This window comes from Alosa alosa, chromosome 15, assembly GCF_017589495.1.
Source record: "Alosa alosa isolate M-15738 ecotype Scorff River chromosome 15, AALO_Geno_1.1, whole genome shotgun sequence".
NCBI lineage: Eukaryota > Metazoa > Chordata > Actinopteri > Clupeiformes > Clupeidae > Alosa > Alosa alosa.
In genome coordinates, this window is record NC_063203.1 from 76,566 (window position 1) to 95,208 (window position 18,643).

Sequence of the window (18,643 nt, forward strand, 5' to 3'; positions counted from 1 at the left end):
AAAGTGCGTCAAAAAACACACCCTTTCTTCTCTGTTACATTGCTCCAGAACTGTTCATCGCAGCGAGATGAAACCTTTATTGCATGACAGGGCAGAAGTGGGGCTTTCAACGAGACTACACACTTGTCTGTACGATCAAGTATGAAAATAAAAAAAATCATGAAATTAAATCAAATTGCATCATATTTACAGTTTATACTTCTCTGCGTTCACCTGCACACCCATTACTCTCGTTTGAATTACTTGCGAACCCGTGATCGCATCGATATGGCAAGCATATCAGATGAAAGAGGGGGCACAGGGCTATCCATTGGTACCATGTTTATCGATCCTTCTGGCTTATAAAACCAGACGAAGTGACTGCAAAATTATAACGTCATGTACACAAACCAGCGCTGCACACCCATTACTCTCGTTTGAATTACTCGCGGACCCGTTTGTTCATGGCAATGCAGTAAAAAGTTGAGAATTATTATGACTGCATACACACAGGCACGCATGAGGCTAACAACCTCGGGTCAAGTCAGGTCAGATCAGTTAAGTGTCACAGATATGGGCTTAGAAAAGGTCATTTTTCATCACTAAATAAAAATGGCATTTATTTCCGTAAATCACACAGCACATATTTCTGTAAATTGCTCAGCCCCAGAGTATCCCTCCAACATGGCAATTATATTGCCCGATTCAGGACAGTCTGCCCTACACACACATGAAATGCATGTAGAGCTGTGAGCTTGCTGTGGTGAGATACATGTGTCGAAATATAAGATTTTTATAATACACTTTTTATATTTTAATTCTTTAAAAATCAAAATAAAATCAATGCTAGTATTAATACATGAAATGATGGCAATACATGAAATGATGATCTGGATAGCCTAGACTCTCCTGAAAAAAACAATATATAATATGTGTGTGTGGCACTTACAATGACCAGAATAAATCCTTATGAATAAAGGTAGTGAAAATGCCCTAAAAACAGCTGAGGGTTCTAAGGGTTAAGCTAGAGAATTTTACAATTTATGCAGAAACATACTACTACCCCTAGTGATCCAACAGAAATTGACCGTAAAATTTTCACCACCTGTCATGTGTCCTCAATTTCTAACTAACTTTTTGGTAAAACCAACATCAGCCATCAGATTTTGAATATCTCTGTTCAAGAACCAATTCCATAATTTTAATGTCAATGTAATGGCATCTTTCAGGGTCATCAAACAGCACCCATTAAGAGGCATATCTTACTATTATCTTGTATGAGTAATATGTATTTTTCAGAGTAGGTTTCTATCAGACTCAGGGCTTAAATTTCACTGCGGGATTGCGGGTATTGCGCATAATTTGTTCAAGTCCCGCAACTCTAGCCATCATAATGCGAGAAATTCCCGCATACACTTTTACAGCCTGTCTGATGACGTTAATATAGCCTAATCATTAAGTGGCGTGAATGCGGTATTGACCCGGACTGATCAACTACCGAGTTGAATTGAACATAGCCTCATGCAGGCCACACACGGAGAGGAGAGAGAGAGAGAGAGAGAGAGAACCACTTTAAACTACGCCAAAATAGGGCTCGCTTACCATGACAAACTTTTACATCTGGAAAGAGCTCCTTGGTAACTATCCTGCTAGCTCAGGTCCGTCAACACTTGATCCCAGAAAGATTGTCTTGACATGTTAGTTTTTGAACATTTATTGTATCTAATGACATAGAAAACATAATGATTTGCATACACATACCGCACTATGCACAACTTTTATTCACTAGCGACTACAGCCTAAAACCGTCAGGTTGAAGGGGGGCTAATTACTCCATAGAATTACTCTCAGGTATTTTCTTAAAGTGACAGGCACTGAATTACACCTACTACTCATCACCAATGTGCACTCAATTGGACCTACACACCACATTAAAGATATGCCTAAGTGTTATAGGTTAAACATCAATATGAGGCATTCAAATTACTAAATATGTTTAGCTACTATAGTAATTACTAGTAAAATGTTATACTTTAAAAAATGCATTATTAAATAAATACACTCTATATGAATTCAAAAATATATGATAGAAACATATCACATAAGCTATCATTTTCAGTGTGTGTTTGTGTGTGTGGAGAGAGTCAAGCAGAATCTAGGATGTCCACTGTTGTGAATGATCCCACTACAGTATATATTACTGATGGCGCCAGGGTGGTGGGGCCCCAAAATCAAACACTTTTTTTTTTTAAAGTATCAGTATTGAAATCGCAATTCTTGACTTGGTATCAGAATCGACCCCCCCTCCCCCAAATCCCCCCTACATGAATAACCTAAGGGGGGAATTCCCCCCCATTTTGAAAAAAGAATTTTAAGCCCTGAGACTACAAGTAGGGATCGACCAATTATCGGCCTGGCCAATTATTAGGGCCGATATTTAGCATTTTTATAATAATCGGTATCGGTCATTTTTTTCCACCGATAAGCCGATATTGAAATGGATAAAAATGAAGCACTATTTTGTCTGTAAAGCGTCTCTCACTCCCTGCATTTGCTACTCTGTGGTCAAGAGCATTGTCCCGCCCACTACACCGTCTGATTTGTTAGTTAGCACGAATGCAGCCAATCAGGATCGAAGACTGAACACAGACAAAGTTTAGGATTCTCACTGAGGCAGAGTGCAGACTGGGCTGTAGCCCACGGAGCTATTTTTCGAAGGTAAGGAAGGTAGCCTACATTGCTGAAGTTGCAGTGAATCACAATCATCTACAGCAAAGTTACAAAAACACCACGTTGTAAGCTATTGTCTCTTTGATCCGGATCAATATGTAAAGCACCCACTTCCTTCATTTAGCGAATTCCCGATTGATGCACGTTACTGATGCTGTTTACTAGTTAGCCCACAAACTCGGGTGCTGCGCGTCGGGAGTTCTCTGCCTCCGCCTCGTTCGTTAATTGTAACGGGAGACGTCGGCGGACATAGTAGCTTACAAACAAGTCATAAATTATGCGATAGTGAACGTCAAAAAGTCTAATAGCTGCTTTTTGAAACGGACTGTCAGAAAAGACTATGCACCCAGGGCCAACCGTAATTTAATCCGACCTGGACAAAATCGCGTCATGAGCTGGCTATTAACGTGCCTTTTAGGCTCTCAATAGTGTAGCTTAGCCTTATAGCCTACACATGGACACAAATTGCATGCTTAAATAGCCTAACAAATATTTTAAAACTGTTTTGTTAAACTATTCAAGCGTAACACTTGCCATCACGCATGCACCTCTCCCTCTCTCGTGCACTCACACACACGATGGCAAAGCATCCTCTTTGTGACAGGTCCCTTAACAAGCACATAGCCCATTGTGCAGGCTTACTGTACTCTATGAAAATAATTGCTATCACTCAGCTATTGGATTAACATGATACACAGGATTTACACTTGCAAAGTGATGCAAGTTGATAGACAATTGTGTATCAAAAGAAGAAAGAAAAGTTTGCATAATTAAATGATTTTTTAATTATTTTTTTGCAGCATATAGCCTTTACTATCTACCCCCTTTTTGACAACTGACATATCGGTTTTACATATCGGTTATCGGCCTCCTGTTTTGGTAATAATTGATATCGGTATCGGCCCTGAAAAAAACATATCGGTCGATCCCTAACTACAAGTGAAGCAATACTTCGCCAAAAAACAAATAACAATTTCTTTTGAAAATCGAAGTGGCAAAGTGGATTGTTTCACTTGCATATATATCTTTTTCCATTACACTAAATGATATTAGAGATTAAAACCTAGCGGCTCGTGGTTTTCTGTAACTGGCTGATAGGCCTACAGCACGTCTCCTGCGACATTCCCAACAGTTAATCAAACAATCCAAAAGTGAATTACCGGTAGGCCTAAATCCCGAAGCAAACGGAAAATCTCCAAACAAAATGCAGTCTCACGATAAAACTTGTTATTGTTTATAAATGTGTCTGTTATTTTATGAAGAGGCATCTGGCTGTTTTGTTTATGTTTGTCTTACTTTCATTAATTTGACTGCTAAAAACGCCATTTTAACGCAGTTTTTGGAGGGACAGAAATACCAACAGAGAAAGCAGTGTTCATCTTCTGTCTGAACATTGTCTACCTGCAATAGGCTATCACTTTACTGATTGACACTACCCCACATGGAGAATTGTCGCAGGTAAACAATGGAGAGAACCTATAATATATAATTACTATAGGCTTACAACAGTCTAATTTTGTGTGTCAATTCAAAGACCTGTTATTTCCATTTTTGGATTAGAGCCTCTGTGCTGTTTTCATGGACAGCAAGGATCCGCTTTGTTCGTTGTTTTAAATAACGTTGTTTATTGCTTCTACACACGTCATCTCCAGACGCGCACATACATTGAATGAGCGCTGACACCACTACCCCCTAATTGCATGTCTCTTTATTTGATAAGACTAAATTAAGAATATTAATATTTTCTATTCAGGAAATTCTTTCGGTCCGCAGTTCCTTAATAGGCTACCATTCAATTGTGCCACAAAATATCTGCGGAATAGCAATCTCCTCGTCGAGGAGGCCCTAAGCCTGCAGATCATAGACAGAGAAAGCATGCTCTGGGAACAGAACACAGTTGCCTGTCTAGTGTAGCCATGGGTCTGTCTACAAGGTAAATGACAAGTGTCTTAGTGCGCTTCGGGGGTGGGGTGAGCACTTCCAACGTCAATAGGTCATGAGGCCAGTGGTTACCCCATTTTTCAGGAAAAAAATGAAAAATAAAATGTCTCATTTTCCGACGCAACACAAAACCTCTTGCCTATTCGTCTGGGCCTTTCTATAGTTTCAGTAAGGGCTGTATCATGAGAGCAAACAGTAAGAACAGAATAGGTTGCTCTATTTCACTAAACCCACTGTCCAAACCCCCTGTGCCTACCTACATCGCGCGGATACCTAACATTTCATTCGTTGCCTTCATATTTTTTGCCTTATTCGAAACAATTCTTGTAGGTATCCATTACTCTGCTACCACCAGGAATAATCGTCACTTACACGCGCGCTCTCTATCTCCCTCTCTCCTAGCATTTTTGTCGGAAGATCCTGCTTGAGTTCAAGTCGAATTTTCAGTGGTGTAGTGGGGAGTCACACTCGCACTTCCATATACATCGGTGTGTAAGGCCAAGGCCCAATTGTTACCAGCTTTCGTGAACATGAAACTGAATTAAAAAAAAACAATTAAATGACTTGGATTAGCTTAAAAATGTAATGTCTTCACCCAAACTACACTTTTCCACCAAAGTCTATGAATATGGTCTGTAGCTTTTGATTTTGTTGTATCATAAACAGACAAACCATAATGTAGAGTAGCCTATGTAATCTAGCCTAGTCTAATAACATGCGGCATGGCTTCATTCATTACCACATGTAAACCATGGCAATAACAATAGCACACAAAGGATTCACACGCATTCAACACACTGTGGGCAGTGTAGCTCAATTTGATGGGGCGTAATATCAATGTCATTGCAAATTATTAAAATGCAGAGGTGCACAGTCAATAAAACAAAACAAAAAAATAACAGAAAGAACATTGGGCAGGCAAGTTTTGAAAAGTTTGTTTGGATGAAAGTAGCTGCACCAATCGTAAGTTTTTCCTAAAGTTTTTCAGGTTCAGCGTTGGGTCATTAATTATGGTTAAATAGCCTATCACTTATATTGGAGCTCCCTCGATAAAAATCACTCTTATTACTCACACATGCTTATCGTGTCATTTTGACCACTGGATTAGCCTACCTGCTTTCTGCAAAACACAAACGAAGGAATTGCAACAGTGGGCAATGAAGATGCTTGCTAGATTCCGATACAGGCAGTTGTATATTCTATGGTTTTCTAGGCACTTTCTAGCTACTTTCGGGTAACGTGGAACGACGAGCTGCATAGTTTTTTAATACCTTGACACATGGTGGAGTGCTACACCATGACGGTCATTCCTGTAACAAATTTTATGACAAAGAGGCCTAATTGGAGACTGTGTGATGCATTGTTATCACTGGTAACAACGCTTGTTTTGTTAATAAATGCATATTAAAATGCTCAAAACAATGCTCCAAGAAGTGGGGGGACGGCGTTCCCCCTGGTCCAACGCCCACTACACAAGTGAACGAATTGAAATGTGTGTGTCTCACGCATTGGGCGCCCTGGTTATGCCTATCTATATCTTCATATAGCCAATCTATACAAAATATCAGAAAATGGTTTTGCATTAGGCTTATAGCCTAGCAGATAGGGCTGGGCGATATATCGGTATTACGACTATGACCGATATATTTTTGAAAACGATATGTAGTTGAGACAATATCGTAATACCGGTATTATGTCAAATAATGGGCCATTTTATCAAAGCCACTTGCTCTTCTGTGTTCAGACCATTCAGATAGCCGCAGCTCTGCTCAACTGCGCCCCCTGCGTGTTACCGTTCTCCCTCGCAGAGCACTACAAACTTTCAAACATGACGACACCCGAGTCAGATTTTGTTTACCTTGATCAGAGGTTGGTGCTGATGCCTATTCCGTCGGCACATAAACGGCTAGAAATCAAAATTCCACTGGAGCTCCAAGCGGTTTTGTACACGCAGATTTAAGTTACAACACTGTTTAGCAACTACAGCTCTTCGACTCACGGTAAAATGTCATTTTTGGTACATAGCCTAGCTAATTTAAATACACTTGCGTTTAGCGACAGTCGCAGATCTAAAGTCCTCAGGGAGACAACCTAAACGCTGATTTTATTAAGATGATATGCACGCGACTCGCGAGCAGTTAGGGCATCATTTTTTATGATTCCTGAAACCCCAATTCAATCGTGCATAGGGATTTTTCTTACGAACCGGAACATGCAAAAATGAACGCATACAAAACGACGGTAGCGTCTAGAAAACAACTCCCCCGGAAGAGCTGGAAGCTGCTGGAAAACAACTCCCCCGGAAGAGCACTGCAGCGAGACGCTCTTGCATCCCTTTCCCCACCCCCCACAGACACCTGCTGATTGTGGACTCTGACTGGGACATGACCAAGGCTGTCTCCATAGCAACTTGCTGTGTTATCGGCTTTGACAATCCTCGCGGACTGAGGCACTAAGACTTTGGGCACCAGGGAGGGCGCTTCACCAGGCCTACACATACATCTAACATATATACAGACATGCATTCACCCCCATTACCCCCATCCCACGCCTCGGGCGCTTGTACCCCCAGTCTGTCAAAGCTGGTCTGTGACCAGCGCCCGAAATGGCTGCAGGACCGGATGGCTGCCTGCCTGCACTGGTATCCCCCTCCACCCCCCTCCCTCCCCCTCGTTGCAAGCCGTGTGTCTCTCATGTTGTGTAAAGTGTATGTGCTAATGTTGCTGAGGTGTTTTTTTTCCTGTTCCCACACTGTACTCCCCATAGGAGCATAGTCTGGGGGTTGCCTTTTTTTTCTCCTCCCCTCTCCTCATGTTATGCTGTATTCTTCCACAACGCCCTGTCTCCCTGTCCTGTCTACCCCCCTTGTCATATTATATGTATGTTTGTATGGACAGGTTGATGGTTCATTTCGCTGGTTACTTTGTGACTATGTGACAATAAAGGCCTACTACTACTACTACTACTACTATCACACTCTTGATGAGTGACTCAGTTACATTGTTTAAGTAGACTAATTGTTTAAAACTATTTTTGTTGTTGATAGCAACATGTCTAGGCCATCATATTTGCTTGTCATCTAGGCCCTATCAAACCCTTACAGGTAAAAAAACTGCATTGTGTGACAAAACTGCAGGTTTTTTCAATATTGTTGTGCCCAAAATAGCCTATTGCATTGTGCAGTACAATGTAGGCCATGTTGTCAGTCAGGGTCAACTTTTGGTCTTTTGTTATTTGCACAGCTTTATCAGAGCAACTGTAGCCTATGCCTATTGTAGGCCTATGTTATTGTTTACACTTTTTTGCACAGCTCTGTTAGAGCAGTCTGAAATTAATATAATTAAAACTGGCTGTGTTGTCATATGTTGTGTTGAGTGAATATATGAAGCACTTCGCTCTTTCTGTTTGAAATATCAATATCGTATCGATATCGTATATCGCCAATCAGCCCCAAAATATCGGGATATCAGTTTTGGTCCATATCGCCCAGCCCTACTAGCAGATAATAAAACTACCAAATTGATTAAACAAGAAAACGGCATGTGTCTTTCTTTCCTCCGATTGGAATTAATGAAACTACTGTGCAAAGTGGAAAGGGAAAAAAGTGTGAGATTTCGCCAAATTTGGTTTTACTCATTTTGAGTAGACCTAAACTGTTCGCCAAAGGCCATCATCTCTGGCCCCAGCTTGATAAAAAGAGTAAGCTCTCATTTAGCCTAGTCTACTGTATGACTTCAACGAGGTGATCTTTAGTATTGTTCTGTAGCTTACAGCAGTGTTTCCCAAACTTTTTTTTCTGGGGACCCACTTTTTAAAAGTGACAGACTATCGCGACCCAACGTTCATTTTTTTTTTTTTTTGGGGGGCATAGTGCAACCCTAGCGGCTCCCCTGAAACTACCGGTAGGCTACCTGCAGCCTATGACGCAAATGTAATAGCCTTATGTCCTGGTCTATGGATGTCTGCTTAGTTGTTGACAGCACATTTGTTTACAATTTCAAATTATACTGTTTAGATTTTAACAGGCCAAGTTGAAGAGTTGTTGTCCATTATTGTTCATGCAAATATAGGCTGATTCATGTCCCCTTGCATTTTGTAACTGTGAGATCCATGGTAGGCCCCGACAGAAATATTATATTATTTCATTTTGCGAGTGAGATATCCACGCTCTGGCATCCCCTCTGCGACGTGTTCGCCCCCCCAGTTTCAGAGCTATTCTAAATGCAAAAATGCACAGAGGGAGTTATGACAAAACCGTGACTGTTAACAAACTAGATCCTAATAGAAAGCTGTTAGCTTTCCTAAGCTATATAAGGTATAAGCTAGGCCTATTACACAACATAAATTGTCACTAGGCTATGCTGGCGACTCAAATAAAATCTCCTTTGGGAACCAATGGCTTACAGCATCAATCACACTGCCGCTGAATGCAGTCCGCTGCCCTGTTTACCAGCAATGCTACAGCGGACCAGTGTTCATTTCATTGACTAAGACGAAAAATATTCGTCAACAAACCTTTTTCACAGATGAAAACTAAATAAAAAATCAGATATGATGACGAAGACTATGACAAAATATAACTGACACTTAAGTCAACAAATATAAACGAGACGAAAATGTTAGGGAGGGACAAATGGAGAAGAGATCCAATCAAAACTACTCTTTTTGTCGGACAAGTTGGGAAGAAATCCAATCAGAGCGAATCTTTGAGGGTAGGTGTATCTATGCAGAAGCAGCAGAGCCATTTAAAAAGCCGCGGCAAATGCAGGCATAACAGCTAAAGAAACGCAGCAGCAAGTTGCATAGTAGGAGAACAAAGACGAGTTTGCAGAACTTCGCACAGTTTCGAGGACGTTTTCACAACAGTTAGATTGTTTACATTAATATGCACAGACTTAGTTACACAGCTGTGACTGATTTCAGCTGTCTTCGCTCATTAATCCCATTTCATAGTGACATTTGACCCAGTGCAGTCTGGCTATTGTGACTGAAGCAGGCAGACCAGAAAGCACTGCTTTGAATGAAACATTTAGCCTACGTTTTAAAAAGAACACCCAGACCAGTACTGTTGACAGGAGCATCAATCTACTATTTCTGAATCTGCAGTAAGGAATTTCTGTTGTTTACCGTAGCAGTTCTCACGTCTGAAATGCTAGCTACCAGCCTTGTCAAAGGTAACTTAGCTAACGTTTTGCTGAGCCTACCTTAACTAACAGACAAACTCCCTTAATAAATTGACTACATGTGTTGCAGCTTGAAACAAAATGTCTTCAAAAGTATGTTGAAGGTGGTTACATTTATTTCCATTCCAATAACTTCACAAACTACATTTCCGTTTGCACTTGTAGGCTCGTTCTCTCATTTTCCTACTGTACTGTTTTGAACTTCTCTATTTCCTATCCTGGACTGCCATCTACTGGATAGAAAAGGCAACAACCTAGTAATTATGTTAATTAAAATCTACAACATGTTTGAATGGCCAAAAAAGGAAAAATCATAGGGGGTATTCCAAATGTTACTTTGGTGTTAGGGTAGCCTACGCTGCACATGTCATAGACAGTGACTGGTAACTTCAGTCATTTGCATTTATCATGCTAAAAATCTGACACCAGGCACTACACTGATGCCTGAGCCAAAGAGAAAATTATAATAAAAGAGAGAGATGTTGAACTTTAGTCTGTAATGTTGGTTTGGCTCTTCATTGATTCGCTCATCTGCCAAACTTGTTTTTAAGATGTTCATAGCAAAAATGGATGCATTTGATTCATTTGGATTAATTAATCACAGAGTATGTACGGTCAGTGTTTTTGACATTATAATAATAATAAGCTTTATTTGTATAGCACCTTTCATACACAGAATGCAGCTCAAACATAGGTACACCTGGAATTTTTTGAGACCTTAGTGTGTGGGCCCTGGTTGAATTGACGTGGAATGACCCTACTAATTGGACTGGAAGTGCAACACTGAGGCTGTTTACAGGAAGGGTCAGAGCAGACTATACTTCATGAGGAAGCTTAGATCTTTTAATGTGTGCAGCAGAATGTTGAACATGTTTTACCAGTCTGCTGTTTCTAATGCCATTTTCTTTGCAGCCATCTGTTGGGGCACCAGTATCAGAGCAAATGACACCAAAAAACTCAACAAGTTGATTAAAAGAGCTGGCTCTGTGCTTGGAAGTACACTTAAACCCCTAGATTTGGTTGTTGAGAGAAGGATGTTGCAAAAGCTCCTTAACATTATGGACAACATCTCACATCCACTGAACGAACTACTGGTCAGACAACAGAGTGTTTTCAGCAGGCGGTTGCTTCAATTTAGCTGTAACAAGGACCGTTATAGGAAATCATTCCTGCCCACTGCCAACTATTTTATAACAACTGTCCTTTGTGTCGTGAGAAGAAAATGTTATGCTGAGAGATAATGCACAGTTTGCAACCTCTTCAACGGAGACCATATCCAATTGTATTTATTTTTTAACTTGTATGTATGTATGTATGTATGTATGTATATGTGTGATATATGTTTATATTATTAATTGCTGCTGTAGCACCATCATTTACCTTTGGGGATGAATAAAGTAATCTATCTATCAATCTATCTATCTACCTAAATGCATGAAATACAAGCCTTACAGTTAAAGACGGATAGGCTACTTTCTGATCCTATAACTAATGAAAGAAATGGTTCATTTTAACACGGAGGAGAAGGACACATTTGGCGCTTCAGTGCTGTAGCCTTGCAAAAATATTAGAGGCTACATACAGTGGGCAGTGCTTCGACTTGGTCAGCTTCACTCGCGGTCCGTGCGTGGGATCACGCGGTATCACGCGACTTTAATTTGTATTTTCCCAGTGAGACACTGCAACAACCCAAACAACCGGTAGATGACTCAAGTGAGCAGGGTGTCTCGTAAAAAGAAAGAAATGGAGCCTGGAAAACCCTACACAGACTTCACTACAGACTTTAGCAGACTGGTTTAGAAATAATTTAATAGCCAGAAATATGCCTGCCCTGCCCTAATAAAGAAATATTTGGTTAACTGCGAGTGAATCCCGCTTGCAGCCGTAGAAAAAACGCAGGACAAATTAAACATTCAGGTTTTCTCAGAGTGCAACGATGATAGACAGACATCATTTGGACAAAATATAGACCATATTGACCTCCGTTGCTCAGCCAAATGCCTTCCTGTTACGTCCTGTTATCACGGAGTTACAGGCGATAAACGATTTTTGATGGTCACAAGTTTACTTCATTAGCGGTTTATTTTTTTGATTATTAAAGAGTGTTTTTTATTTAAGGGTTTGACTTTGTGCTTATTCAGTAGAGCATTTAGTGCTCTTCCCAATCCCAGACGTTCACATTGCATGTTTGTTTGTAATGGATGCATCCGCGAGATAGGCTACGTGTTTGACGGCAATGAGTTGTTAACAGACATGAACCAAGACATTTAGCCCAGCAGCAATCTAGGGACTGTTCGTTATTTATTGAAGGGGCCACCGGAGGAATTTTGAGTGCTTCAGTCAAAAGTTGCATGACCCTCCCTTGCCTGCTAGAAATTGTTCAATGACCCTCCGACAGAATTGTTAAAAAGACATGACCCTCCTGCCAATTGTCGCTGTCTTCCGCCCGCTGCTTGCGCGCCACAGCCACACACACTGTGATAACGTTCTTAAATCAATCTTTCCGTGAGCTTGCATGCTACCAGTCCTTCCTTTTGAAATGTGTTTAGCCTGTTTGCACAATTACACAAATAATCATATGTGATTAATAATATGACAAATAATCCCCTGTGCACGGGGACGAAACAATGCATGCCAACTTTTTCCGTGTTTATCCATTATTTTAACTTTCCCCGCTGTCTTGCCGTTTTAATGTTTTCCCGTAGAATATCCCATATTTTAATACTCTCATAACAGCCCTGCCATCGGGCCCGTCTCTGTGTTGCCCTGTTGCTACCCCTTGCCCTTCCAACGAAACAGATGTCTTCAAATCATCATTTTCCTTGCTTGAAGGCGAACTTAGAGTGATGTTAACCTATTTAAGTTTAACTTGGCATGTGATTGTCGTGGAGAGCGCGATTCATTGGCTTGCATGTTGGCCTTATGTCTATGTGCGCACCTGAGGCTACTCAGCTACTAGAGAAAGAATTTCCCCTGTTTGTATGTTCACTCCAAGTTGGCCTACCATAACTTACCAACTCTGCACTGTAGACCCTAACTGGCTATTTATATTTTTCTGTGAAATAAGCAAATGTATTATTTGTTACATTGTTACATAACACATTTGACAAAGGACAGATGTATGTTATAGTGACAAAATATTAACTTTCAGTGTTTTACGATGTCTGTCATGGGGAAGTTTTTTTCCCCATGCATTTATTCTAGGCTACTGTCAGTGACTGCCGTGAGAGAAGCGGGGTCTGTGATGTGTTGCGTTAATGTATTTTCAATTGGGCATGCCGTGCCGTGTCGTCCACAGCTCAGTTCTGACAAAGCCGAATTTACTCCTTTTGAAACAATGAGTGCGCGCGTTTGTATGGTTATATTGCTTGACAGGGGGGATCCCAAGCAGCTTTCAGCCATAAGGCTACTTTGAGAACATTTCCTAATTCACCCGACACTAATATTCAAAATGTTGAAAACTATTTCGGCATAGCCTATTAACTGACCACCCGATTCACGTTGACTGGGGGGCAGAGGGGGCCATCAGACATTTGTGCCCAGTTAATCCGGCCCTGCCCCCAACAAATCACACCTTCCCACCAGCTGTGACAGCTTAAAAGAAGTCAAGAGGACTCACAGACCTATTCACAAACCGTTTTTGTGGCATTTCGCCTGTTTTGAAATCCTATGCGGCTACAGGAGCTTCCAATCGTGAGGAAGCAATTTTGCATTGTAGGCATAACTAACATGCAATAACGCCACCAACAACAACCAAAACTAGGCTACTCATTGTCAACATGTAAATTAAATGTAACATTATTGTGAATCAAATTAAAATGTTCTCTTTTGCAAATGTAGGCATAGGCATAGTAACAGATTAATTTAATAATGCTACAAACATACATCAATCCGTATGTTTCATTAGGCTACTAGGCTATTTGTTTTGCCTTACTCTTGATTCATTTAGGCTAGGCCTTTTTATTCAGTTATTCAGTTATTCTGTCCTTGTGTAGCGCACGCATTCTCAGACCTGTCACCTGCCACTCATCGTAAGGGAGGTGTTTGGAATCATTCCCGCGTTACAATCATCAGCCAATCAAGATGGTCACTTCAGTCAAGCTCGTGCATGAGTAATAACGTCATCCATAGCAACGAAGACTCACTCACTCTTAGACTGTTAGTCAAAGATTCTAGAGCGCTCAGCTCCAGAATCTGTTCAGGAGTTGTCATTTTACCTTACTAAGCCTAGCCTAGGTCTGAAAGGCTTTGTGAATAACTTAATAAGAGAAACTCCTATAGCTAAAATCTTTTATTGCTATTTAGGAGTAGCCTACTCCTAGTGTTAAGATAAAAGGCTTTGTGAATATGGCCCCTGGTGTCTAACCCAATGCATAGCCCATTTACACAAAATAATGGTCGAATATTAGGCTACTGATGATCATTGTTATTTAAGAAAGTTATTTAACCTACTTACTGTAGACTGCGCAAACCACAGGCCTTTATTTTGGGCAAGCCTGCAGTCGAGACGGGCCTTCTGTTGAAGAATTTTATATAAAGCCTGCACTAACAGTAATCATCCTGCCCCCCGATACCACAGCTGTGGATAGTGTGGAATGCAAGTAATAACACAATCCAATGTGTGTCTCAATTGTCCCCCGCTGACCACCTCACACATTTCTCTAGATTTTGCAACGACCTTACATGACACAATGCCATAAAATGCCAGTGTTTAGGACACCGAATAATGTTTGTAATGATACCAGTTAGGCCTACTACGTTCAACAGTAACATAAGAGTAATGAGCTATTCATTGTCGAAGGTGCATGGTGAAGTGAAATTCTTACTTTGGAAAACAAACATTTGCCGATATCATTGGATAGGGACTATGCCTACTTGTTTATTTTTTACGTAGCCTACAATGGCCCGTTCAGACAAAGCCAAAATTACTCATTTTTAAACATTTGTATGGTTATATTGCTTGATTTAAATCCCAGAGAGTAGGCTAGGCTACTGCACCCCACAGTGATGGGCCTAGCGGTCTTACGCGTTCAGTGTGGGGTATAAACAAGCTGAGAATTTAGCGGTGTCACGTCTGCCTGTCACAGACGTGGGGGGTTGAAGCTTGGGATACAGTTACTACAGTAACGGTATTTTATTTTACTTTTTATGGAATATATTTTTTTCAATTTTATAAAGGCTTTGTTTGAATGCTGTTGGAACAAATAGTAGTCAGGGAGGCAACTTTCTGTTGCAATATTCTGTGTTCTGGACTGCAGGTAACTTATTAAGCCAGTGGTTCTCAAACTTTTTCTTTCATTCCCCACTTTGATCAAGGAGGCATTGACTGATGATAGTGGAGATAACGTGTTATCCCGAGGCCTTTGCAAGTCAGCATTTCCGACGGTAGTCTACCCTATTAAAAATATAAGTTTTCGATGTCCCAAACGGAGAGCCATACTTTATTGTTTTAACAATCTCTATGCTACTCACCAAAATGTAGGCATGGGAACATGATGAAGTATCCAACTGTCGTGTGTTAAATTATTGTGATTACGAGCCAGTGGTTTTCAAACATTATCGCGGACTCGGACATCTATGCAACAGACTCATATCGTCCCGCGATTCGCAAAATGAGGACATACAGACTGCTCAGATAACAGGTGTACCTCCAGTTATGCACGGTTTTAGTCAAGTCATTTAAATGTGCTGGTGAAACAGTTGTGTACTCTGGGCACAGTTCTTCCAGAGCTCGCGCAAGTAATAAGCGTTGAGTCTTTAGTCATTGAGATGTTTGTGTGAATGAAACGGTGTATAGGCCATAGTGTGACATCGTAAACCAATGGTGTAGAGATGACGCCACAGGGTTTTATTTAAGAGAGCCTACGCTTGTATGTAGGCAATTTATATTCACAATACTTAGGCCTACTAAAATAAATAGTATTTTATTTGTATTGGTTGTTTAGAGTAAAAAAAAAAAATCGGTCGGTCTTGGACGTATGTTTACAACCGCAAGTCGGTCAGACTAAAAGGGGAAAAAATAAATATTTGGGTCGGTTCTAAATTGACAGGGTCGGTCGAGGGATTACGGCAAACGAAAATATGTTTAAGGATGGCCTGGCAGTATTTTTTTTGCGCGTCTGCAGAAGTCAGCCAAATATGAATGTAATTCTGCGGCATAAAGCAGATGTATTTGTTTATTGTACAGAAGAAAAAAAAATGACATGTCAAAGCAATCAATTGACTACATTGCAGTCAAGAAGTAGGGCAAATTAATTTTCTGAAACCAAAGCGTGGGTCATAGTTGTCTAAGCCTCTATTATGTAGCCTGTTAAAAACGTCGCCAGATAGTATTAAATCGGCAACAACATTGTTTTCTGCAGAAGCCTACTACCCAAGGCTACAGATTAATTCTGAACAGTTATTTCTCTACTGGCTCAATTATCACACCACTGTTTTGATTTGCGTAGCTGCGTTACCCCCAACACTGATATGTGACAGCAAATTTCGATTTCGATTTTCGTTACCCCCGTGTAGTCAAGCCTTAAGACATACCCAAGTAGCCTAAATCGAGGTAATGTTTAATTATGCATGATTTATTTTGTTATTGAATTAAGTAGGCTGGGATTACTCTCGGCAAGTCTCCTGCTTTTTCAGAAGGGGCGGCAGGCAGAGCGATGTACAGTGGCAGAGCGACGCAAAGTGGCTGAAAGTGGTACTAAAGCTTCACGCAGCATCACGCCTCGTAATGCGCGACTGAAGTGGTCATTTGAAAGCGATGCCCACTGTATCTTACATCAATGTTCAATGTAGGCTATAGGCCTACTGGAAGACATATACAAAAAGACAATTACACATTCACGCCACAATCAGGAATTATTTGAATAAGACAGTAGACTGATAAGTCTTTTATTTTACAAAACGGTAGGCTAATAAGTGATAACTGTTTGGCCAACAGTCTTTAAAGTAGGCTCAATTTAATTTCCAGGGAAAGGTTTTTTATGTTTTAGCCTATGTTACAGCAGGAATTAGTGCCTGGCATGTAAGGGCGTTGGCATCACGATGGTTGCTTCCCATCGTGATGTCTGTCAATGATTATATCGTCCATCGGCACAACCCTAGTTGGCAAGTGCAAGTAGACACATATTGCGTACATAGTGACCCTGTAAATCTTGTTTGATCACATCGTAATATTATTGCAAATGCAATTAATCATTTGGCTCTATTCCAGTCTTACTTAAAAAACACTCCAATTAACATTGTTTTGGTCCGCAACGAAAATGTACTGTTATCATAAGATTTCTCCTTTAATTATATATGATTTAATTATGTTTATTGACAAATTGTCAAATTAATCAATAATCAAAAGGTTGATCATGTTTACATTCATAATTTAAATGTCCCTATGAATAACTTAATAAATACTTCAAAAGTGTGTGCGTGTGAGTCCTTACCTCTGCCTCCACGGTTGCCCACACCTCCTGTGCAGACTGTGCTGTTCCCCTCTTTAGCTTTGCGATACTGGTTGAGCTCCTTGGTAAAGTCATCGTATTCATCCTCGACCATTTCTTCATCCTCTTCACCCTCATAGTTTTCTTCTTCATATTCATCGTAGTCTCCATAGCCCTGCTTCTCCATCTTTATGTAACTGCCCTTTTTAGGCATAGGAACCCCGTGGCCAGAAGGAGGGGCAGATGCATAACCTCCATGAGACTGAAAACAATTAAGATGCAACTATAAATTAAAGAGATACATTAACCCTTAGAACTCCAGCCATTTTTGCATTACTATGTTTTAATGACTTTATAGAGGTCTCAGGAAAGTGCAATACTGACTATATTATATCCTTTTTTTCAGCATAACCTAAGCAAAATGATTATTAAAGTATTGTCATTTCATTTTAACCAACTATGAAATGACTTGCATACAAACATCCCATAGTCATTTCAGTTTACTTCCTGGTTGGTTTGATGGTCATAGTCAGTTTTTTTTTTCTTACATACAATACAGGGCCTAAATTTGATTGCGGGTATTGCACATAATTTGTTCAAGTCCCGCAACTCTAGCTATCATAATGCGGAAATTCCCGCATACACTTTTACAGCCTGTCTAAAGACGTTAATCTAATCATGAAGTGGCGTGAATGCGGTGCTATTGACCGGACGGATCAACTACCGAGTTGAATTGAACATAGCCTCATGAAGCGACGCACACCACACACAGAGAGAGAGAGAGAGAGAGAAAACCACTTTGCGCTTACGCAAATAGGCTACGCAACCATGGCAAACTTTTTACATCTGGAGAGAGCTCATTGGTAACTATCCTGCTAGCTCAGATCACGTCTGCCAGTAATGCTCACTAAAATCATTAGTGAACATTGCAAAACAATTGATCCCAGAAAGATTGTCTTCGACTTGTTAGTTTTTTGAACATTTATTTTATCCAATGACATAGAAGACATAATGAATTGCATCCACATATCCTTACGCTCTATGCGCAACTTTTATTCACTAGCCTAAAACCGTCAGGATGAAGGCTAATTACTCACGTATTTCTTAAAGTGACAGACACTCAATTACACCTACACATCACCAATGTGCACTCAATTAGACCTACACACCACATTAAAGATATGCCTAAGTGTAATAGTTTAAAAATCAATATGAAACATTCAAATTACTAAATATGTTTAGCTACTAGAACTTACTAGTAAAATACTATACATTATTAACTAAATACACTCTATATGAATTTAAAAATATATGAAATAGAAACATATCACATAAGCCATCATTTTCAGTGTGTGTTGAGAGAGTAAAGTAGAATCTAGG

At 40.3% G+C, this 18,643-nt stretch overlaps 1 protein-coding gene across 2 annotated transcripts in view; it reads right to left on the minus strand.

The window, feature by feature from the left end:
* The window catches only part of zc3h4 (zinc finger CCCH-type containing 4), an 88,999-nt gene that overhangs the window by 52,350 nt on the left and 18,006 nt on the right, over nt 1-18,643 (minus strand). For both annotated transcript variants that reach the window (XM_048264139.1, XM_048264140.1), the window contains exon 4: nt 17,267-17,525. In XM_048264139.1, the coding sequence (XP_048120096.1) occupies nt 17,267-17,525 (259 nt within the window). The remainder of the gene's footprint in view (nt 1-17,266; nt 17,526-18,643) is intronic.